The sequence below is a fragment of the Schistocerca nitens genome, chromosome 6, assembly GCF_023898315.1.
Source record: "Schistocerca nitens isolate TAMUIC-IGC-003100 chromosome 6, iqSchNite1.1, whole genome shotgun sequence".
Taxonomy (NCBI): Eukaryota; Metazoa; Arthropoda; class Insecta; order Orthoptera; family Acrididae; genus Schistocerca; species Schistocerca nitens.
In genome coordinates this window covers 437,657,017-437,680,406 of record NC_064619.1, presented here as the reverse complement: position 1 = coordinate 437,680,406, position 23,390 = coordinate 437,657,017, and the positions used below count along the sequence as shown (strand labels likewise).

Sequence of the window (23,390 nt, the reverse complement as noted above, 5' to 3'; positions counted from 1 at the left end):
ACAGCAGAAGAGGAAAACTTTCAACAAACCTACAGAACACTCACATGATTGGATACAATTGGTTATACAAACTGGGAAGAAATGCATTTAACTGGCATTGAAATACAGAGAAACAATTTTCTTGATTACATGGCCCTCTTGAAAACCCAATTACAAAACTGCACCAAAGACAATGGTGGTAATCCATTCCAAAGGAGTCAGGTCAGGTGGCTTAAATTCAAAAAATACCAGCCAGGGATTATTCTTTACAAAATATCGCTGGAAAAAGATGAACCATTTAATACTGTGAGCTCCAGCAGGTAGGGAAAACAGCAAACATTGAAACCTCTTCTGAAGTATTCCGAACCATGCAACATTTCACCCGAGAAAAAGAAAGATTTGAGGGAGCTATTACCTTTCATTTCTCCAGCATTTCATTATTTTTACCAAAATTTACCAACATCAAGCAGTGCTGGGAATATTTACCCTGGTACAGATAACAAAGATGATGGTCCATGAATTTTTTGTAAATAATTGTTGTTCAACGTGTTTTCCCAGTATTTGCATAGAATAAATAATTATATTCTTGAACACCTCTGCTTTATCTATTAATTTATTAATAATTCATAAGAGCCTGCAGGCCCATATTTTACAAAGTTAACATCGGAGCTCAAACACAGAACGAAGAATTCCACTAGTGTACAATGGGTGAAGTCCACAATTTTTAATGCACACTAACTTTGATGTTGAACAGCATTGACTAAACTTTATTTTAAATAGAAATCCAGTTTTATAAATAGTTTGTGAATAAAATAAGCATCGAAACAATTTTTTGCCACAAATACAGGATTTTGCATAAGTTGTCAAACTTGAAACTGATATTTCCTGACATTCTATCCACTATTCACTACAAGCACAGATCTACTTTAAAATACAGATAAAAATTCACATGATGTATTCCGAAGAGTGTGTCTCCATACCTTCCAAACTAATAATGTGAGCACAGACCAGATTTGGCATAAATTCAAAGAAATAGCACCTGAGACATTTATACCAAATAAATTAATAAGAGATGGAGCTGATGCTCAATGGTACACAAAACAGGTCAGAACACTGTTGCAGAAGCAACAAAAAAAGCATGCCCAATTTAAAAGAATGCAAAGCCTCTAAGACTGGCGATATTTTACAGGAAGCTTGAAATTTAGTGCGGACTTCAATGCAAGATGCTTTTAGTAGCTTCCACGATGAAACTCTGCCTTGCAAAGTGGCAAAAGATCCAAACATATTCTGGTGTTATGTAAAGCATGCCCGTGACAGGACCTAATTTCCACCTTCACTGCACAATAGCAATTGTAATGTTATCGATCACAGTGCCACTAGAGTGGAGTTACTAAACATGGCTCTCTAAAATTCCTTCACCAAAGAAGGTGAAGTAAATCTTCCAGAACTCGAATCAAATACAACAACAAATATGAGAAACTTGATCGATATCCTCAGTGTAGTGCAGTAACTTAACACTAGGAGCACCACGTGGGTCACTTTTGACCCAAAAGGGTCTGTCAATGGCCATATCCCCTTCCATAGTTATCACAGGGACAAACACTGCTACGACTTTTAATCATGTATGGGATTGTACAACTCACCAAGATTTTCATCATCATCATCGATCATCATCCATGACAGTGGCTAGATTGCATTGTACAGGTGCTGATGACCGCGCAGTTGAGCGCACCACAAAACTAAGCATCATCATCATCATCATCATCATCATCATCAAGATTTCATCCCCCAAGCACACCTAGAAGTATGAAAAATTTACCTGTTATACTTGGAGTACCATGTGGGCCACTTTTGACCCATATGCATTTTAATGCAGCCTGATGTCAATAATACAGGTTTTCAGACTCTAAACTGTTCTGAGCATGCTTGACATTATTCAAGAAATGTTGGAGTATAGAGGTCAGACTATGCTTTATATCAGCACTGCTTTCAGTACATGCAGCACCCATAATGTATTGTGGGAGAGACAAAGGCCAATGGGATATGCCAGATGACACGCTGTAGGTGACTCTCCACTCTTTGTGTTGCTGTTATTTGTCAATGACCCGATCCTGAAACTAATACAAAAGTACACTGAAGAAAAGGCTCAGAGCACACTTGGTAATAATGAATGGTTCCTAGGCTTGAAGGAACTAGATGCTTTCACTGGATCACTCTACACTTGTCGAGCACATGGTGCTCAGGGCACTTCATACGAAGACTTAGGAAGCAATACATGGTGCCACCCTTCTTTCAAAGCACCATGTCAAGGAATGGATTTGCAGAAATATGCAATCACTTTAGGTTTGATTCTATGTCATCAATGAGACAACACAAGTCAACTGATAAATTTTGCCTTGCTTCAGAAATATGGAATCTACTTATACTGACAATTGCACTGTCTGCTACAAGCCAGCCATTTGTATAGTACATGCCGAGTAAACCTGATAGTATGGGATAAAATACTGGCTTCTGTGTGATGCTTATAAGCACTGCTTCCTGAAGGATTCCCTTCCTGTGGAAAACATGAAACTAGTGATCCAAGCATTATCTTGGTCACTGTGTCGTTATGAAGTAACACAGCCATTCCCCAAATGTGGTTGTAACATCATAATTGACAACTTCTTCACCTCCATGAAACTGGCAGATGAGCTGGAGCAGAAAGGAACAAGTTTAGTTGACACTCTCCGGAGATCACTCAAAGAGGTCCCTTCTACAGTGCAAAGTAAGACAACACGTTGTATGCAACACACTTTTACAAGTTGGGTGACAATCGTCTCAGTTTAGCAAGGGAAAAAGAAAAAAAGGGCTCTTACTCTGAGTAACATGCATCCTGGAAGCCAGGTCTACGAGATTACTGGGGAGAAACTTTTAGAACTGTGAAGTTTTATAATGAAACTAAGGGTGGAGTCAATATAGTTTACCAAATGACTAAGACTGTACAGTATTCAAGCACTGGCACACGCTGATGGCCTGTGCATGTCTTTTACAATACTCTTTACCTTGCCATAATCAATGCTCACACAGTTTTTAAGTTATTTGCCTCCAAGAAGATTTCAAGATGAGACTTTATCCTCCGAGTAGCAAATGAGCTTGCACTCCCCTACAAACTGCAGAAGGGAGCCTGTCTGCCCTTGTAGGCAGTCGGTACTGGCACTGCCCATCAAGAACTAGAAAGCAATGTCAAATCAATGATCCCTGCGAAGAACAAATGGAGAACAAAACATCACAAGTATATGTGGAAAAGCTGTCCAGCCAAAACTCTTATTGAGTGCCTGAATGGTGAGCCCATCCCAGCTCAGACTATTCTGTCCACTACTATGTTCCTAAGTATTTCCAAATATTTATAATTCTAGAGTGAAATGGTTTGTTCTTATGTTTTTGATCCTTGACTGCAGTAAGCATGCAGAGCATTTTAATCACATGCTGCACTTCAGAATCTTTTACAAAAACTCTGTACTTGTCTTATTTGTCTGTAAAAGTAAAAATACTATTAGTAGTCATAAAAACAGCGTGTTTTTCAATCTGTTTCAATCATTTTATAAAGGAAAACCATGTATCATTGTTTTAATTATTTATTTTAATGATGTTTGATGAAAGAGCGAGGAATTTCTTCTGTAAAAAAACGAATTTTTATTTCAGAAATTTTATTTTTGACTGTGTGCTGTTCATTTTAGAGATCAAATTATTCTTTGGTTACACTTTAGTCTTCCTGCATGTATTATTAGCATGGTGACACCCAGAACATCACTCAAATACCAGTAAAACAGAGGTTTCTTACTGTAAATCAAAAATGTCCCATGTGGTACTTCTAGGGATACGGAAACATCCAGTACTTCTAGTGTTAAATCACTTAATGAAGGCAAGTCTATGGTCCACATTGTACACTGATTAAGTTCCTTTTAGAGTATGCTGATATAATAGCTCCATACTTGGAAATCTTTTACAACAGCTCGCTTGATGAAAAAGGCATAGCTAAAGACTGGAATGTTGTACTGGTCACATCACATCCATACTCCAGAAAGGAAATAGGAGTAATCCACTGAATTACAGACCTATATCGCTGATACTGATTTCCAGTAGGATTTTACGAACATATACTTTTCACAATGAATTTTCACTCTGCAGTAGTGTGTGCACTGTTAAGATACTGGCAGAAGTAAAACTGTGGGGATGGATCTTAAGTCATGCTTGGGTAGCTCAGTCGGTAGAGAACTTTACCGCGAAAAGCAAAGGCCCAGGTTCAAGTCCTCATGCTGCACATTGTTTGAATCTGTCAAGAAGTTACATATATTATTTTTGAAAATTATGAATTAAATCAAAGAAAACAATCTATTGATACATCACACGGTTTCAGAAAATAACATTCTTGTTAAACACAACTAGCTCTTTATTCATATTAAGTAATGAATGCTATTAACAGATCTCAAACTGATTCCACATTTCTACATTTCCAGAAGACTTTCCACAGAATTCCACACAAGCAGCTTCTAATAAAAATGTGTACCAATGAAACTGTCTCAGTCATGCAACTGGATTCATGACCTGTGATAGTTCACAGGTTGTAGTAACTGACAGAAAGTCATTAAGTAAAACAGAAGTGGTACCTAGCATTCCTCAAGAAAGTGTTACAGGCCCTCTGCTGTTCTTTAATCTGTATAAACAATCTAGGAGACAATATGAGCAGCTCTCTTTAATCATTTGCAGAAGATGCTATCATTTACTGTCTAGTAAAATCATTTGAAGATCAAAATTAACAGCAAAATGATTTAGGCAAAGTAACTGTATGATGCAAAAGATAGAAATTGACTAAGTAATAAGAAGTGTAAGGTGATCCACAGGAGTACTAAAAGGAATCCTTAAATTTCATTTACACCATAAATCACACAAATCTAAAGGCAGTCAATAGCATGCCTAGTGATTAAAATTACAAACAACAAACTGGAACAATTACATAGAAAATGTTATGGGGGAACACTTGGAAGATACAACAAATCTACAAAAGAGACTGCCTACACTATGCTTCTCCATCCTCTTCTGTAGTATTGCTGCATGGCATGGAATCCTGATCAGACAGGATTGACAAACAGGGGAGAGTGTCATGAATACGATATCGAAGTTGGGGTGTCAGTAATATAAAGGTTTGATAATAATATATAAATGTTTTTTGCTGCGGAGAGATCTTTTCACTAAATTACCATCACCAACTTTCTCCTCTTAATGTGAAACTATTTTGTTGTTATACACCTAGAAAGGGAGAAATGATCAGTGTAATAAACCAACAAATCAAGAGTTCACATGGAAAGATTTAAGGGTTCTTCTTTCCAGCGTGCTGTTCAGGAGTGAATCAATACAGAAACAGTCTGAAGGTAGTTTGACGAACCCTCTGCCAGGAACTTCAGTGTGAACTGAAGAGTAGCTGGGAAGGTGAAGATGAAGAAAGACATTTAGAAAAATTTGAAATGTGGCTTTGGAGAAGAATGCTTAAGGAGAAGTGGACTGATGGATTTAAGAACGAAATAGTAATGAAGAAAATAGAGGGAGTGAGAAGATTAGTGGAAGTGATCAGAAAGAGGAAAAAAACCCGACTGGAATTGTCCACCACAAAGAATAATAGAGGGAAATACCGATGGACTGAGAGGAAGATGCTCGGAACAGGACACAATGGAGGGCCTCCAGTTGTAACTTATCATAAGACAGACACACTAAAGAAGAATTCTAGTTGCCATAACATGCTGTACTGGAATCAATCATTCCCTGGGACTATCACTCAAGTCTCAGACAATGACATATTCAACACTCTCATGGATAAAGGGTAATCACATACTCCTTCATTATATTGAACAGAGGAACCAATTACCCCTCTCTATAAGCAGTTTATGGTAGTAGAAATTTAGTTATTAGTTTTGCAGGGAAGGAAAAGGAAGGAAATGTGCCCTATTTGGAATGTTCTCTTCACAGAGATGATTACATCAGCACAACCCCATTAAAGACATTACTTTATTGGAGGCTACAGTCCCTTGGTACAGCACCAACATTTTTAAAAGTGGTTCAGAAATCTTCCAGAAATTTACTCTCAACAGTTCAGGTATTATGTTGAAAATTACCAAAAACGAGAGTTCGCAGTGCTGAAACTTTCAGTTTCTCTCAATCGGGCTATTCCCCAATATAGTTTGCCATCCATGAAGTAGTAGCTTGTTGCAAAGTCACTGCCTCAACTGCTCTGTTATGTACACTTCAGCAACTGTAAATGTATTTCTCTCTTCAATGACAAATGCATTTTAGTAAGATGAACATTCCCTGTTACAATATGTGGCTTTTGCTTTGGGTGAGCTGTGATCAGGAGGCCTAGCCTTATGAATTATCATTTTTGGTAATTTTCAACATAATACCTGAACTGTTGAGAGTAAATTTCTGGAAGATTTCTGAACCACATCTGTTGCAAGATAGCTACAGCCAGTCCACCCAAGCAAGCCCTTCATTCTAAGACAGGCCTATACAATTTACACTGGTGACCCAAAATATGAGGGTATCTTGAAAAGTAATGCCTCCGAATTTTTTATGTGAAAACTCTTAAAGTTTTTTAAACAAAATAAATGTTATTTACATTCTACATCTTTATTCTTCATTCCTGTATATTCTTATCTCAACATGCTCACCCTGGTGAAAAACAGCTTGTTCATACCATTTCTGTAGAATGTTTGACTTTTTTGCAAGAGCCATAACCCCGACTCTCCTTGCACAGCATCACTGTCAAAGTGAAGACCTTAAATGTGTTCTTTAAGGTTTGGAAACACATGAAAAGCGAATGGAATCAAGTCAGAATTGTATGGGGAATGATTGATGACAGTGAGCACAAGGCATCAGATTATTGTTTATCTCGCAACACTTTAGTGTGATCCAGCATTGTCATGCTGAAGGAGAGGGTGCTCTATATGTAGATAAACTCTTCGAATTCCAAACTCAATTACAGCATGGTATTTCTCATGCATCGACAGTTACATTACACACCACTATGTTACACCCTACAATTCGGTGCCCTCTAGCGGCAGACGGTTGCAAATACGTAGACACGAAGAATAAGTATGTAGAATGCTAATACCATTTGTTTATTTTTTAATAGAGTTCACATAAAAAATTAGGAGATGCCCTCGTATCATGACCATCTGCTTAATCGTGGTGTTGGTCTACACAATACAGTAGCCATTCTGTATGCTGTGGATTTGATACGTCTTTGATAGGTTTCCACAGGTATGTGGCATCAGACATTTACACACAGGTTACGCAATTCCCACAAATTACAAACTGGTGGTTTGCAAGAGTGGAGCTGGTGCCTGATGGCATTCAAAATGTATTACATTGTGAGAGTACAGAAATTTGGAAGTTTTAGTCTGGGAAGATTCCCATGAATATATTCTGTGGTATAGAATTTCTGTAATCTCAGCATTGAAAATGAATGTGCAAATATTCAATATTGAAACTCTGAAGTAATATTAATTGCCATTAATAGAATTATGATTTTGTTAATTGGTGATTTATTTTTGTAAAAGCAAACAATGGAAACTCCTGGATGGAGTAACAACAATATTATGGAAAGGAGAGACTGCTACTCATCATATAGCAAAGGTATTGAATCGCAGATAGGCACAACAACAATACTGTCAAACAAGTAAGCTTTTGGCCAAAAAGGCCTTTTGAATTAGATCACACACACACACACAGATGAGCACTGTGTCTGGCTGCCAGCCAGATTCTAAGCAGTTGCACATGATGGGAGAAGCAATCTGGATGGCAAGGGTAAGGAGGAGATTGGGGCAGGGAGGGGGAGGATAGCAGGGTAGGGGTGGTGGACAGTAAAGTGCTACTTGTGGGGGTGAACAGGGACAAAGTGGACAGAGGGCAGAGCAGCTAGGTGCAATTGTGAGGTTAGACAGAGGGCACCTACCCCTTCCCTGTTCCCACTCCAGCACTCAGCCCTCTACCCCACCAACACACCCACAACCTTTACTTCTCTCCTTTTCTGCTCGCCCCCCCCCCCCCTTGCTAGCCCTCCATCTAACCTCCAGACTGCACCTAGCTGTCCTATCCTCTCTCCGCCTTGTCCCTGTACGCTCCCACAAGTAGCACTTTACTGTCCCCCACCCCTACCCTGCTATCCTTCCTCTCCCCACCATCCCCACCACAACCTCCTCCTTACCCCCACCACCCAGATTGCTTGTCCTAACACGTGCAGCTGCTCGCAGTCTGTCAGCATTCCAAACCAAGGTCGTGTGTGTGTGTGTGTGTGTGTGTGTGTGTGTGTGTGTGTGTGTGTGTGTGTGTGTGTGTGTGTTCAAAAGCTTACTTGTTTGGCATTTTTTATGTTGCCCTTATCTGTGACTCAACACCTCTGCTATTGGTGAATAGCAATCTATCCTTTCCATAATATTGTCATTTATTTATGTAATATGTACTAGATTAAGTTCTTGCTTGCATTTTATAATTTTTGTTTGACGTAATAATTGGGCTTTTTGCAGTGTTGTGAAGACAGCACCAGATGCTCTGACGTTAGCACAGGTGTAGCACAGAGACTATCGCCATACGTCACATCATAGTTTACTTCAAGCAGAGGCCATCCTTGGAAAAATGTTAACAAAATCATAGAAAAAGGGCATGTTAATTGGAGAGGAGAGAAAGTCAGTTGTTTGAGATACTTGAAGTTGAAAAGGTCTGCGTACTTAAACACTGCAATAAATCTGTTTGCTATACTCAAGTCCTTGGCTACTCATTGAAATAGGCTTCAATAACATATGTACATCCGCGTTTTGAAAAATAGTGTTCTGCAGGACCACAAGACATAATTTTATCCTGCTGAATCCTCACACCATCAAGTTTACATCAGGCAAATTTGGTGGCCAAGACATCAATGTGAGTTCACTGCCTGTCATCATCAGTAAGGACATAAAGCATGAAGGGATGCAGATGATCTGCAGTAAGCACATAGTCCACAGTTGTCATGATGCCTTCGACTGCTACCACATGACTCATGGAAGTTCAGGTGAATGTCATCCATAACACAACATTGCATCAATTGGCCTGCATTTCTTGCATAGTGAACATTTTGATCAGCCACTCATCTGAAAATTACAGATCCAGACAAGATCGCTGACCTGGTGTAATAAGAAGCTTGATAGTACGGCAGGGAACACATTTCTATTGAACCACTGTCCAATTTTGATGATTGAATGCCCTCCGCAATCACAGTTGATGATGTTGCGAATTTACTGCTCCAAAATACTTTTGCTTACACTCAGTCTGTACTCTTCATCAGATCTGCAACAGATCGCTGCCCATCCTGGTTTATAGAGCGAGTAAGCCTTCAGTCTCCACATTCTGTGACTAGATGTGAACATCCTGCAGCTTGACGCCTACTGTGGCATCACCATACTTCATCCATTTTGCATACATGCTAACAACAGTAGCATACAAGCAACCAACCACATTTGTCAGTTCAGAGATGTTCACTCCCCCGTGCTGTGGCATATCAGTCTGCCCTTTATCAAACAATGGAAAATCCAGGATGGATTGTAACAATATTATGAGAAGGAAACTTGCTACTCACCATATAGTGGAGATGCTGAGTCACAGTTACGCACAACAAAAAGACTAACAATTTTAGCTTTTGGCCATTAAGGCCTTCATCAACAATAGACAGCCATACATGCACACACAAACGTAACTCACACACACAACTGCAGTCTCAGGCCAGTTGTGTGTTAGAGTTGCATTTGTGCGCACATTTGTGTGTGTGTGTGTGTGTGTGTGTGTGTTCTCCGCTATGTGGTGAGTGGCAACTTTCCTTCTCATAATATTGTTGCCCTTTATCAAAGTTGCATATGCCAGTGGATTTCCTCATTTGTCCTGTATCACCACCAGAGTGATTCCCCAGTCATCATTCCTCTGCTTTAAAACTTTCCTTAGCACCTCACCCCAATATCACTAGGCAGCATTCTTCACTCTTGTGGTGTGGAGTGCTTATAATGTTTAGGCTCATCAGTGTGGATGTCTTATGTGTCCCAGAGGGTAATTGTTATATCGTTATGACTTGCATCAACAGCAAGCCATTCCACTGGCAAGAAGCACATCTTGAAATTGCAATTTCAGCCATCCTCACACACCTGGTGGTTAAGCCACATTTTCTCTCTGGATTATGCACTGCTTCACCAATGTGCCAAACAGTGGTCACTGAAGCATTTTACAGAACTTGCAAAAAAGAGAGAGAACTGGTGATGCCAACCAGACACCAGCTTGGGCATCATATTTGCCATAATGGAGCCAACAAACATGGGGTGAACTCAGTGATGTGCACACTATTTACTGTCTCCCAGGGAAATCATCTACCAGTTCCACTCATTCACAAAACTGTTACTCAAGGGGGGGGGGGGGGGGGGACTATTAAATCGTCTATTTATACTGTTGATATTGTTACTCCTCAATTGTAAATCCATCACAATGGGTGTGTTTTTGCTGGGGAACTAATTATTCCAGAGTGTCCTGAAACACAAAATATTCTACCTATATAGCTAACACAGGTTCAGGACTAGAAGTATTTACCAGAACATATTCAGAATCTTAGGTTTTGCCAAAGCTGTTTGTGCTTTCTGCAATACAAACAATTTTTAACTGCTCAGAGGACTAACCTGGGATATGAAATGCTGTGGATGCATTAACCCCAATAACACCAACCACTCTGTTCCTAATCAGGATTTTTTCAACAGCAGTATAGGCATACCCTCATTAAAACATGAACTTGTACACATTGATGGGACATCATGGTAATAAAGTCTAGTCATAGAGTCTTCAACAATTTCGTTTACATGAAGGTGTTTATAACGACAAAAAAAAAATTACACAACAACAACATCATTATACATGATATGCTATCTGCTCCAGTGTTAGATGCTATGGACCCAAATAAAACAAATTTCTCATGTTCATGTTATCTTACAATATGGGGTAATTTGCTAGTCTCATATGGCATGCACCAGCAGTCCTCCATGCTTCAGTACTGCATCAACATTCTCTTTAGTAATCAAGACAGATCCAGCTGGAAGTTTTCTAAGGCTTACATCAGCCTCAAACTCTGAGAAACATCACAATTTGCACATGCTATGACAGACTTAACAAGAGGCACTTGATGTTTTCAATGAAGTGCATGGGCAGAGTTAAACAAGGATGGGAGCATGTTCCAACTTGTCCGTCTCAATTGTTAAGGACATAATTATACAAGCACAATTATATCACAGCGTGTGATTTTTCTCTGTTGAAAGGATTGAATCCAATAGGCCAGACACTTATGATCCAGTATTCTTTATCAGACCCTGCTGGAGGGATTACCTAAGTGCAATGCATTCCTTCACTAAAAATTAAAGAATTCATTCCTGTCATAAAAAGTGACATTAAGAGATGAATGAGTGCAATCATAATGGTGAAAACTAGGAGAAAATGCAGCACAATAGCTTGTAGACATGTGGTATTTCTGCAGGTCTTAGATGGAATGGAAAGATCGACACTTCCAAGAGTTTCATTCTGCAATCATCATAATTTTATTTTAGTCTGCTAAAGCCTTGTACTGAGAAGATTTCTTCTGTTGTTGGTCAGAAAGATAGTTGCAGGCTTTTGTATTTTGTTACATGAAATATGTCTCCCTTGCAACTGTGTAGATATGCCTGTTCCCCAAGATGAAGGCAGGCTAATACATACCACCTCCAACAGATCCATTGATGCCTGCTTCACTTTTATTATCCATTTTGAAGTATCTACAATAAAAACTGAAAACAAGAGATGGAGTATATATTTCAAAACAAAATCTCAATGTCTTTCACAAAATACCTGAAAATGTAGAACTGCCTGAAATCTAAATACAGTATGAATGTAAGCTCTCCCAGCGTATACTGTTGGTGAAAGCTCTCTGGTTTCCAGCGAGGTGGCAGCATTAAAAATACGCAATGTTTCAAAGAGTGTCATACTCATCATCTTCGCCAGAAGATGACAAACACTGACACCCAGCTGGAAACCTGACAACTTCCCACCAATCTAAATAAAAGTTCAATGTGATTTTCCAAGTTTGTACATAACAAGATTATTATTACAATTAATGATTCCTTACTGTGAAAATGTAATCAGTACTCGTGCTTGTACTTACAGTAGAAGCACCGAGAATTTCTTCCAAATACGCAATTGGTTTTCTTCATTTTTCACAATCAGATTCCCCAAAAACTGAATTCCAATCTGCAAACATGTAATCCACTGTTCATCTGCTGATGCATATGCAAATTCCAGAATTTTCACTGTATCTTCAAGCAATGTTTTATTGCTGCCAAGCTTATTCTGAGTATTAACCTGACCTGCACATGCATTTCTCAATGTCCTAAAGCTTTCTGTCAAAACTTTAGCTGTACCATCTTTTTCACATTTTATTAAATCCACACCAATGTGAACAACATCCATAAGTGCATCTAATATGAGTGGTGGAACATTACTCCTGAAAAGAAAGAAAGATGATACAAAAATATAATAGGTATTCTGTAAACAATTAGTAAATTTTAATTTCAATATGCATGTGCTCATAACATAATTAAGAACCAGTGTCTCCCCCCCCCCCCCAAACACACACACACACACACACACACACACACGATTTTGTACTATTTTTTGACACCACCCCTTGTGTGATGGTGTGGTGGTAGAGTTTCTGGCAAACCGGTGTTGAAACTGAGAAGTTGTGTCAAGTATTTGAGTTAAGACATGAGATGAAAATTTGAATAATGTGCTAAGGTGTGATTGGAATACATTAGAAGGCAGTAGCAATTACTTTTATGAATGTTGTGGCACACAGGTGGGCAACTGGTGCCATGCAGGCTCAATCTGGACCGCCATTGGTTTCAATCTGGCCTGTGGAGGAAATTCAAGGAAGATACAATAAGGCACTCACACTGTACTCCTTCTAGGATGTATTTTCGGGTATTTCCATGACCAGTCACCAAAAGTGTTTTTCATCCAATATTTAAAAAAAATAGTGTCTGTGGATATTAACACACCAAATTTTAAACACTTGAACAAACTGCCTGCGGCCATAAATCACAAAGTTACTCCTAATAGCTTGTTGACCAGAGCTGCCTGTCTCATTGCCATAATTCGTTTTTCTATTCTTTCTCGTATTAAGATTACTAAATATTTCTTATCGGTAGCAGTCTTATTAGAACACTGCAACTATTGAAACTAAAGGTAATTTATAATGAATTAATTGCAACCAATTGCTTTTACAGGTATTTATTTTTTACAATGACATTTTAAGATGCTTGGCGTCTAATCTTAAGATTGTTACATTTGTCATGAATACTAACGACACTACAATAAATGTTTATAAGACAGTTGTTATAAAACATCATAAGTAAAGAAACAATGTTCACAATGTGCTAACAAATATGAACATCTAAAGGTGTGGTGAAAGTTAAATGAACATACTCTCAAAAATGCATGTACTGAGGTACATTTTGTTTATGTGGTGTGTTGGGAAAAGGTGCTATTCATATTTGTGCATTACCCTATAAAGATTAACATCACGGGCACTATAGTTTTGACTTCATGTGCTAGGAGTCTCGATGTCGCGTCACATGTTGAGGTAGCCCATCAGCTTACATAGGTATGTGAATTAAGCCGGCAGGTCACAGAGGTTGCCCACACCTATTGTAGCGGAAGACAGAGCAAGTTGATGACAAGAGTTTATAGTTTATAACAGGCAACAAACTGATATGAGATATGCGATGGAAAGAACAAAGCTTAGGGTTTTGATTTCCCATACACGATACAGTCATGTGAGATGCAGCATGTATTCAGATTATAAAAGGATGGGACACAAAGGAACCTTGACTTTTTCGGAACAATTCTGGCAGTAATCTTGAGTAATTTGAGGAAACAGGAAAAGCTAAATCAAGATGATTGAATAGGGTTTTGAACCCTGCTCCTCCAAAACATGAGTAGTGCCTCTGACTACTGTACCACATTCCTCAATCTGAATAACATCTCTGGAAGCAGCAGAGTAAATACTTATAAGAAAGGAAATTCTGAAACTTGATGAAAACAGTAGAAAACACATATGGGTGAGCTGAAGTGAGTTTGCACGCATTTTGAACTGCAACATCACCTCAGAAAATAGTTAAGTGGTCAAATAACTTGTAAATATTAATTTGAGCTATTTATATAAACTAAATAGCCAAAAACTATACACAATGATGTTTACAAGGAATGAAGAATAAATCTTTGATTTTCTAAACAAACACTTATCAGATGACTAATCAACAGAACCTGCCAATATCTGAAGTCAGCTTTGACTTACGACATACAGTGTAAACGTGTGAATGTTACTGTGACAGACTGATCTGGGGCATAGCTCAAAGTCTCTAACTTGTTGAAAGCTGACAGTTTGGTTGTGAGTTTGTGAAGTCAAGGAATGTGATGTCTTAAAAAGAACTACAATTCTTGTTAGGGTACAGATTTTACTTATACTGAATTAGGAGCAATTTAAGTTTCCCATTTTGATGACATCATGGGTCAAAACAGAAAGTGGTACTGGTAAATGTTTTGATTAAATGAAAAAAGCCACAATGTACACTCTACAAACTGAAATCCAATTTGTCATTGAGTAATTCTGTATAAACATATGAAAAGAATGCTGGGTTTCCAATTAACTTGTTGGCTCAACAATATTATGAGAAGGATAGACTGCTACTCACTGCAAAGATGCCAGGTTGAGTTGCAGACAAGCACAATGAAAAGACTGTTACATGTTTAGTTTTTGGCCAAAACCTTCTCCAGAAAAAACACACACACACACACACACACACACTTACTTACTTTCATTCGCACAAGCAAGCACACTTCATGCACATGTGACTGCTGACTGCACCTCCGGCACCTTGGGCCAGAGTGCTATTGTTCCATTTTACGAAAGCAGCAATCTGGAGGAGGTGCCGCTCGGCAACACCAGTACTGAAGGAACAGAACAAAATGCAGAAGTCATCTGTATACAGAGAAGGTGAGACTGACGGCCTGACAGCTGCTGCTTGAACGTTAATGGCCACTAAAAATAGAGGAGACACTCAATACAGAGCCCTGCGGGACCCCATTCTCCTAGATATTAGGGGAACTATGGGAGGTACCTACTTGGATACGAGAAGTACAGAGTGATAGGAAATTTTGGATGAAAATCGGGAGCGGGCGCTGGAGACCCCACTCATATAATGTGACAAGGATATGACGTTGTCAGGTCATGTCGTAAGCTTTTCGAAAATCAAAAAAGATAGCAACAAGTTGTTGGCATCCGGGAAAGGCTGTTCGGATGGCAGACTCGAGGGAAACTAGATTATCAATGGTAGAGTGACCATGGTGGAAACAACCCTGGCATGGAGCCATTAGGCCACGTGACTCCAGGATCCAACACAATCGCCCATATGTTCTAACAGCTTACAAAGAATGTTGGTGAGGTTGATGGGCCAATAGTTATCTACATCAAGCGGGTTTTTGCCAGGTTTAAGCACTGGAATGATTGTGCTCTCCCGTCATTGCGATGAAAAGATGCCATCGCACTAGATTCAGTTGAAGATGACGAGGAGATGTCACATGTAGTCGGATGAGAGGCGTTTGACCATCTGACTGTGGATCCTATCTGGCCCAGGAGCTGTGTCGGGGTAATGTGCAAGGACACTAAGGAGCTTCCACTCTGTAAAATGGAGTATTATAGGGCTCACTATGATGTTCAGTGAACGAGAGGGCTTTCCTTTCCATCTGTTCTTTGAGGGTGCGAAATGGTGGGGGATAATTCTCTGACGCGGAGGCTCGAGCACAGTGCTCAGCAAAGTGGCAATTACTTTTGCGTCGGTAGATAAAACACCACTGACGTTAATGCCAGTAACATCTCTCGGGGACTGGTACCCACAAACATGTCTGATCTTCATCCAGACTTTGGAAGGTAACATACAGCACCCAATGGTCGAGAAGTATCTCTCCCAACACTCCTGTTTCCATCTTTTATAAGCTGGCGAACACAGGCACGGAATCGTTTAAAAGCTATTAGGTGCTCTAGGGAAGGGTGCCACTTATGTCACTGTAGAGCTCAATGACGCTCTTTAATGGTCTCAGCAAGTTTTGGCGACCATGAAGGTACTGACTTTCGCCGGGGGCACACTAAGGAACAAGGGATCTTTTTTTCCACTGCAGAAACTATCGTTCTAGTGACCTGCTCAACTAACACATCAATGGTACCATGTGGGGGAGATTCAATAGTGACAGCAGAGGTGAAAGCTTCCCAGTCTGCCTTGTTTAAAGCCCATCTTGGAAGACGTCCAGGGAAATGGCACTGGGGGAGCAACACGAAGATGGGAAAGTGTGGCAGTGAGCAAAAGTCATTGAGGGCTCTCCAGTGGACAGATGGGAGAAGTCCTGGGCTGCAGAGGGATAAATCAATGACCAAGTAACTACCATGAGCCACACTGAAACGTGTGGTGATCCCAGTATTTAAGAGGCAGAGGTCAAGTTGAGACTCAGAAGTTTAAACATCTCTACCTCCACCAGTAAGCCTAGTGCCACCACACGAGGGGTTATGGGCATTAAAACTCCCAAAAGTGGAAAGGTTTAGGGAGTTGATGAATCAGCGCAGCCACTGCATTCAGGGGTACTGCACCATCTGGAGGAAGATATACATTGCAGACAGCCATTCCCTATGTCGTCCTTATCCTGACAGCCACAGCTTCAAGACGGATTTGAAGGGGCACAGGTTCACTGCATACTGAGTTCAGAACATAGACACAAACTACGCCTGACACTCCGGCTTTTGTAATATCCCCTATAGCCGCGAAGGACAGGGGTCTGTATTGCAATGAACCAAGTTTCCTAGAGGGCAATGTAGAAAGCAGGTGTAAAGCTCAATAGTTGGTGTAGCTCAGCCAGGTGGTGGAATAAACCGCAGCAATTCCACTGGAGGATGACATTATCGTGATGCTGGGAAGGCATGAAGCATGCAAGGAGACAGGTTACGCTTCAGGGTCACTTGCTGCCACCGATTGAGTATTTGTATCCATTCCTATTGTGGATGAGGCATGAGAGATTCAGGTCCTCAGGGGACACTGATCTCTCCACCTCATCTGCAGGTGCAGAATTGGTAGGGAGTGGTGTTGTTGGGTCTACTGGAGGGTCCTTTTTCTTAGCAGACTTTGTTTGCTTGCCCTCTCGCTTCTCTTTAGGGGCTTGCAGGGAGGCCTTCTCCAAAATAGCTTCAGACATGGAGGAAGACTGAAGCTATTTGTCCAGCAGCTTTTGGCTCCTTTAGCCACTGGTGAGTGTCTGTTGTGGCATTAGTGGCGACCTTGGCAGAGAGGGTCCCAAGGGACCCCTTCTCCCCTTCTGCACGAGAGGAGCCGGCCGGCTGGGGGGGGGACAAATGTCCCCGGAATTTGGGGTGGCCTTGCTCCCAAAGTAGGTACTTTGGGAACAACAGAAGGAGATTTTCCCCGTCCCACCAAGGGGGTGGACGTATTCTGGAGACCCAAAGGGCCCACGGATTGTAGCACAGAGTGTGGTATAACTGGTACTTGTGATGGCGATGGTAATTTAGCTGCAGCGTATGTGGACATCAGCCAAACGGGGTGTAATCGCTCAAATTTACGTTTAGCCTCTTGGTAAGCCAACCCGATCAAGGTCTTGTACTCCATGATTTTCCGCTCCTTTTGGAGTACTGTGCAGTCTGGCGAGCAGGGGGAGTGCTGCTCTCCGCAGTTGATATGAGTGGGAGGAGGCACACAGGGAGTATCTGGATGCAGTGGATGTTCGCAGTCTCGACATGTGGCGTTGGAAGCACAGCGGGAAGACATGTGCCTGAATTTCCAGCACTTACAGCACCACAGGGATAGAGACGTATGGTTTTACATCACAGAGGTAAACAATCACCTTGATCTTTTCAGGCAATGAATTATTCTCAAAGGCCAAGATGAAGGCACCAGTAGCAACCCTGTTGTCTTTGGGTCCCATGTAAATGTGCCGGATGAAATGAACACCCCGCCGTCCTAGATTGGTGTGGAGCTTGTCATCATACTGCAAGAGGAGGTTGGGATGGAAAATAATCCCCTGGACAATGTTGAGGCTTTTATGGGGAGTGACCTAGCCAGTCACAAATAAGTAACGTCCGGTATTGGGCTGGGGATGCTGTCTGAATCAAGACTGCACTGCTTCTCATCTTGGACAGCACTGTCACTTCCCCAAACTTAGGCCCTATCCTCAAGATGTTCAACAAAAAATTGAGGCTTCATAGGTAGAAACCAGTCCCCATCCATTCTGCTACAGACTAAATAACGAGGCAAATATGGCTGTCTTCCTTCTGTAGCCTCACTTTCCTTCCACAGTGTAGCGAGGGAGGAAAACGATTTAGGGTCATATCTGGCAGCATTGTACTAGATCTTGCCCTTCTTAGAGACTGCTGGCACCGTACGGTCACCAGCAAGAGATGACTTCATCCACTTCATTGCGGGTCATCCGCCCTGATGCCACCCACTCCAATCAGGAACTCTCCCCACGAGCACCAACCAGCCACAGCAAAGGCCACCTGGCATGATGGCCATTGCCGGGAGTCCTGATGCCACAAGAAGACAGGCATATATGCCTTGACAAATGTGGAAGTTTAAAGCTCAGGCATCAGCAGTGCGATCCTTGAGTTGTCAGGGGGCTACCACCAAATGGGTACATGACAGCACCATCCTAATGGACAGGCTACTGTGCTGGATATTGGGCGCAGAGAAATCCAATACTGTCGTGGGGGCGAAAGCAGACAGGAGACGACAGAAGAAGATGACATATCCCGCAAAGTGTCCTCGCCCAAATAGTTGAATTACAGGTGGAGATGCAAATCCATGACAAGACGTTCAGGAGATCAAATCTAAGGGCACTGTGGATAACTCGTGTACCACATAAGCATTCCTTCCCCATATGGCCCACACTTCTGCAGAATTTGGAAAGTGGCAGGTCAAACCATAAAATGGGACCTGAGCTTATAGGGCCAAAAAGTGAGACACTCCTTTTAGTCACCTCTTATGACATGCAGGGATACCTTGGGTCTATTCTAACTCCCGGACCTGCGGGGGGAAGTTTTTTCCCCCCCTGGGAGGGGGGGGGGGGTGTCACAGTGTTAAAAGAAACATGTGAGCAATGGCAAACATGTGGACTGGAAAGATACAAAATCACCCACCTGATTTATACTTCAAAATGCTCAACGGGTTTCCTATCTAGCAACTGCATATTTCCTTTACAGCCACTTGGGAGAAGCATCATGTACATAAAGAAATCAAATTTGTGACTAACAATTACAAATATGGTCAGAATTGAGAGTTTTATACCAGATAAATTAATAAGAGACAGAAGAGGTCCCCATTGTACAGAAAACAAATTACAACATTGTGGCTCAACCAACAAAAGAAGGGTACCAGACGTGACAGAACATAAAATCTCCCAAACTGGCAACAATTTATAGATGCTCAAAATTTAATGTGGACTTTAATGTGAGATACTTTTAATAGTTTCCACAATGAAACTCTGTCCCAAAATCTGGCAGAATATATAAAGGGATTCTGGTTGTATGTCGAGTATATCAGTGGCAAGACACAATGAATACTTCCACTGTGTGACAGCAATGCTAGTATCATCAACAACAGTGCCATTACAGAGGGGGGGACTAAATACATTTTTCAAAATTCCTTCACCAGGGAAGATGCAATAAATATACCAGAATTCAAATCAAGAACAGCTGTCAAAATGAGCAATTTAGAAATAGATACCGTTGGTGTAGTTAAGTCACTTAACAAAGGCAAATGTTTCAGTCCATATTGCATACAATCAGGTTCCTTTCAGAGTAAGCTGATGAAATAGTTCCAGTTTCAGCAATCATGTACAACTGCCTGTTGGATGAAAGATTCATACCTAAAGACTGGAAAGTTGAAGGGATCACACCAACACACAAGAAAGGAAATCGAAATAACGTGTTATATTACAGACTCATATCATTGACAATTTGAAACACAGCTGTGGAACCTATACTATGTTCCATCATTATGAAGAAAATTATCGACTGACAAATAAACAGCACAGAAGCAGAAAATAACATTTCTGTGAAATTCATCTTGCTCTTTATTAATGTGTGCTATCAAAGGGGATCTCAGGGTAGATAGCATATTTCAAGATTTCAAGCACAATTTTAACGCAATTCTTCACAAGCAACTTCTAATCACAGTGGGGACCTATGGAGTTAATGTCTCAGCTGTGTGACTTCATTTGTGATTTACTAGTAACAGTTCATAGTAATTGAAATAAAGTCATCTAGTGAAACCACAATGATATCTGGAAACCCCCAATGAAGCGTTTAAGGCCCTCTGCAGTTCTCAATTTATGTAAACACATATGATGCAATCAGATACCATCTAGTAAAGTCAGCAGAAGATCAAAATGAATTGCAAAGTGATTCAGACTAGATACCTGCAGGGTGCTAAATGCGAAACTGACCCTAAACAACAGAGACTGTAAAGTTCTTCAGTCGAGTACTAAAACAATTTCACTAAATTTTGGTTACATGATAAATCAAACTGATTTAGAGGTTATCAATTCAATTAAAAATGCAGGCACTTCAGGTACAAAAAGCTTAAATTGGAAAAAAACACACAGAAAGTGTGGTGGAGAAAGTGAACCAAAGTTTGCATTTTATTGGTAGAACACTTAGATGTATCAGATCTACTAAAGAGATTGCCTGCACCACACTTTTTCCATCCCCTTCTGAAGTGCTGCTTAAGGGTATGTGATCCCTATGAGACAGGATTGATGGAGGACACCACAGTAGTTAAAAGGTGGAAGTTCTTCTTTTATCATAGGAAAACAGGGGAGAGGATGCCTCTGATATGATATGACAGTGGGGATGGCAATCATTAAAACAAAGGCATTATTTGTTGTGGCAAGGCCTGTTTGTCAAATTTCAATCACCAACTTCTTTCTCCAAACACCAAAATATTTCACTGATTCCACTTCCATAGGGATAAATGACCATAGTAATCAAGTAAGAGAAATCAGTGCTTGCACAGAAAGAGTATGGTGTTCATTTTTCCCCTAGTGCTACTCGTGATTGAAAATTGGGTAATACCGATTGCATTGATCTTAAGAAAGCCTGACACATGATACTAAGAACTGAGGTCTTGTGAAAGAGATACTCAAAGAAAAAGAAAATGGTTAGAAGTAGGTCAATCATAGGATATCATTAAGATTATATTAGCCTGGGGAATGATGTGGTTTTTTCATATTTTTTTTATAGAACTACTACAATACTTATTTACAATGAACACATTACTGCACTGAAATCGTGCAAAGTTAGATTGTCCTTTTCACACTCACACACACACACACACACACACACACACACACACACACACACACACACACACACACACACACACACACACACACACACAAAATATGTTGGTTCTACTGAGAAATTCATCAATGGAGTAGGAGTTGGCTAGCCACCGATGAATCCTTTAGGCCTCTCTTAAATTCAATTTCATTGGTTGTAAAGCCTTTTATGGCTGATGGCTAGTTATTGGAAATGTGTGTTCCTAAATAATGCACACCTTTTTGTACAAGACTAAGTGACTTTAAATCCTTGTGATGACCATTCTTATTTCTAGTATTGATTCCAAGAACTGAGCTGTTGGTTTGAAAAAGTGATATATTTTTAATGACAAATTTCATTAAGGAGTAAATGTATTGGGAAGCAGTAGTTAGTATCCCTAGTTCTCTAAACAGGCCTCTGCAGGATGTTCTTGAGTTCACACCAAATATAACTCTTATTGCATGTTCTTGTGCCCAGAAAACTTTAGCTTGGCTTGATGAATTATCCCAAGAAAATAATTCCATACGACATTATGGATTCTCTGCCTCGTGATGACTGGGTGTTGTGTGATGTCCTTAGGTTAGTTAGGTTTAAGTAGTTCTAAGTTCTAGGGGACTGATGACCATAGATGTTAAGTCCCATAGTGCTCAGAGCCATTTGAACCATTTGACATTATGGAGTGAAAGTAAGCATAGTGTGCCAGCTTTTCCTGCCAACATATTAGGACACAACTGCCTTCTAGCATTCACTGAAGACTGCAAATGACGATGGATAAAAAGGAAAATGAAGATGGATAACAACATAACATTAAAATTTGGTCCAATTCTTTGCTTTTTCTTGCATTATTTACAACTAATTGGACAATCTATACTTGAACAAGTTTACCATGTGTCAGTTGAACAATCATACCATGTAGTTCAGTTTTTCAGTACTTGAGAAACCAGGATTGTTTCAGGTCCATATTTACATGATGTGCTTACTACTCTGTTCAAATTTTATTTTCAAAGACTTTATATTCAATTTAATTCCTTTGTACAATATTCTTGAACTTCAACTCTTGTTTTAATTCATCCATGAACACTTTTTTATATAATGATACTGGGGTTTTACAACCGACCCAATCTTAACTTCCTCCGAATTTACATGTTTCAGTTTTGAAATAGAATTATACAGAAATTGGTGAGCACAAGCCCAGTACATTGGTTGAGCCTCTCATCTGCAGGGTTTAGTCAGCCATCACTTACTTTCTTTTCAAATTTCTTCCTCAGTCGGTGACAGGGATGAATATTTCCACTACCTTGTAAGAAGGTTTGATAAGCATCAAACTGATATCTATAGCCTCCAGCCACTTATGTTATCACATGACACTCCTTACTAACAGGAAAGGAATAACATGTAGATTGAAAAGAAGGCTATTCAAAAATTTATTCTGAGCTACTATGTTCCACCAAGTTAAAAATGAACTTGAGTATACAAAAGAGAGCAGTGTGAAGACTTGTTGCAAATGTGGCTACTGCATTGGTGAGTTTAATTGCCCTGTGGTGGACATCATTTAGTATTTTGAGATAAGAGGATTTCTCATTCATTCATATGACTTCATCTCTTCAACTGACACAATTCACACCAGGTTTCTGTTTCTCCTAACTAGCTTTAATAATCCATCTGGAACCAAACAGCAGCTTTATAATAATTTTTGCTGAAGCTTTTTAAATGATTCCGAGTCTCAAGACCTCTCATTTTGAACTCAACAGTTGTCACAGCATGTTACTTTTCCACCAAACATGAGGCTTTGAGCCTCACTATTACATTACAGTTGATAAAAAGAGCCTCTCAGAGTTAAAGCTAACTAATTATGATGTGCAGGATTGCAATCAACACAAATATTTCAGAAAACGTCTAAAAGCAGAAAATTTGGTGC

The 23,390-nt window shown here is 40.1% G+C and overlaps 1 protein-coding gene across 1 annotated transcript in view; it reads right to left on the bottom strand.

The window, feature by feature from the left end:
* LOC126262916 (ataxin-10) overlaps positions 1-23,390 on the bottom strand; it is a 94,783-nt gene that overhangs the window by 66,919 nt on the left and 4,474 nt on the right. Inside the window, exon 2 of the mRNA XM_049959830.1 lies at positions 12,203-12,541. Coding sequence (XP_049815787.1) covers positions 12,203-12,541 — 339 coding nt within the window. The remainder of the gene's footprint in view (positions 1-12,202; positions 12,542-23,390) is intronic.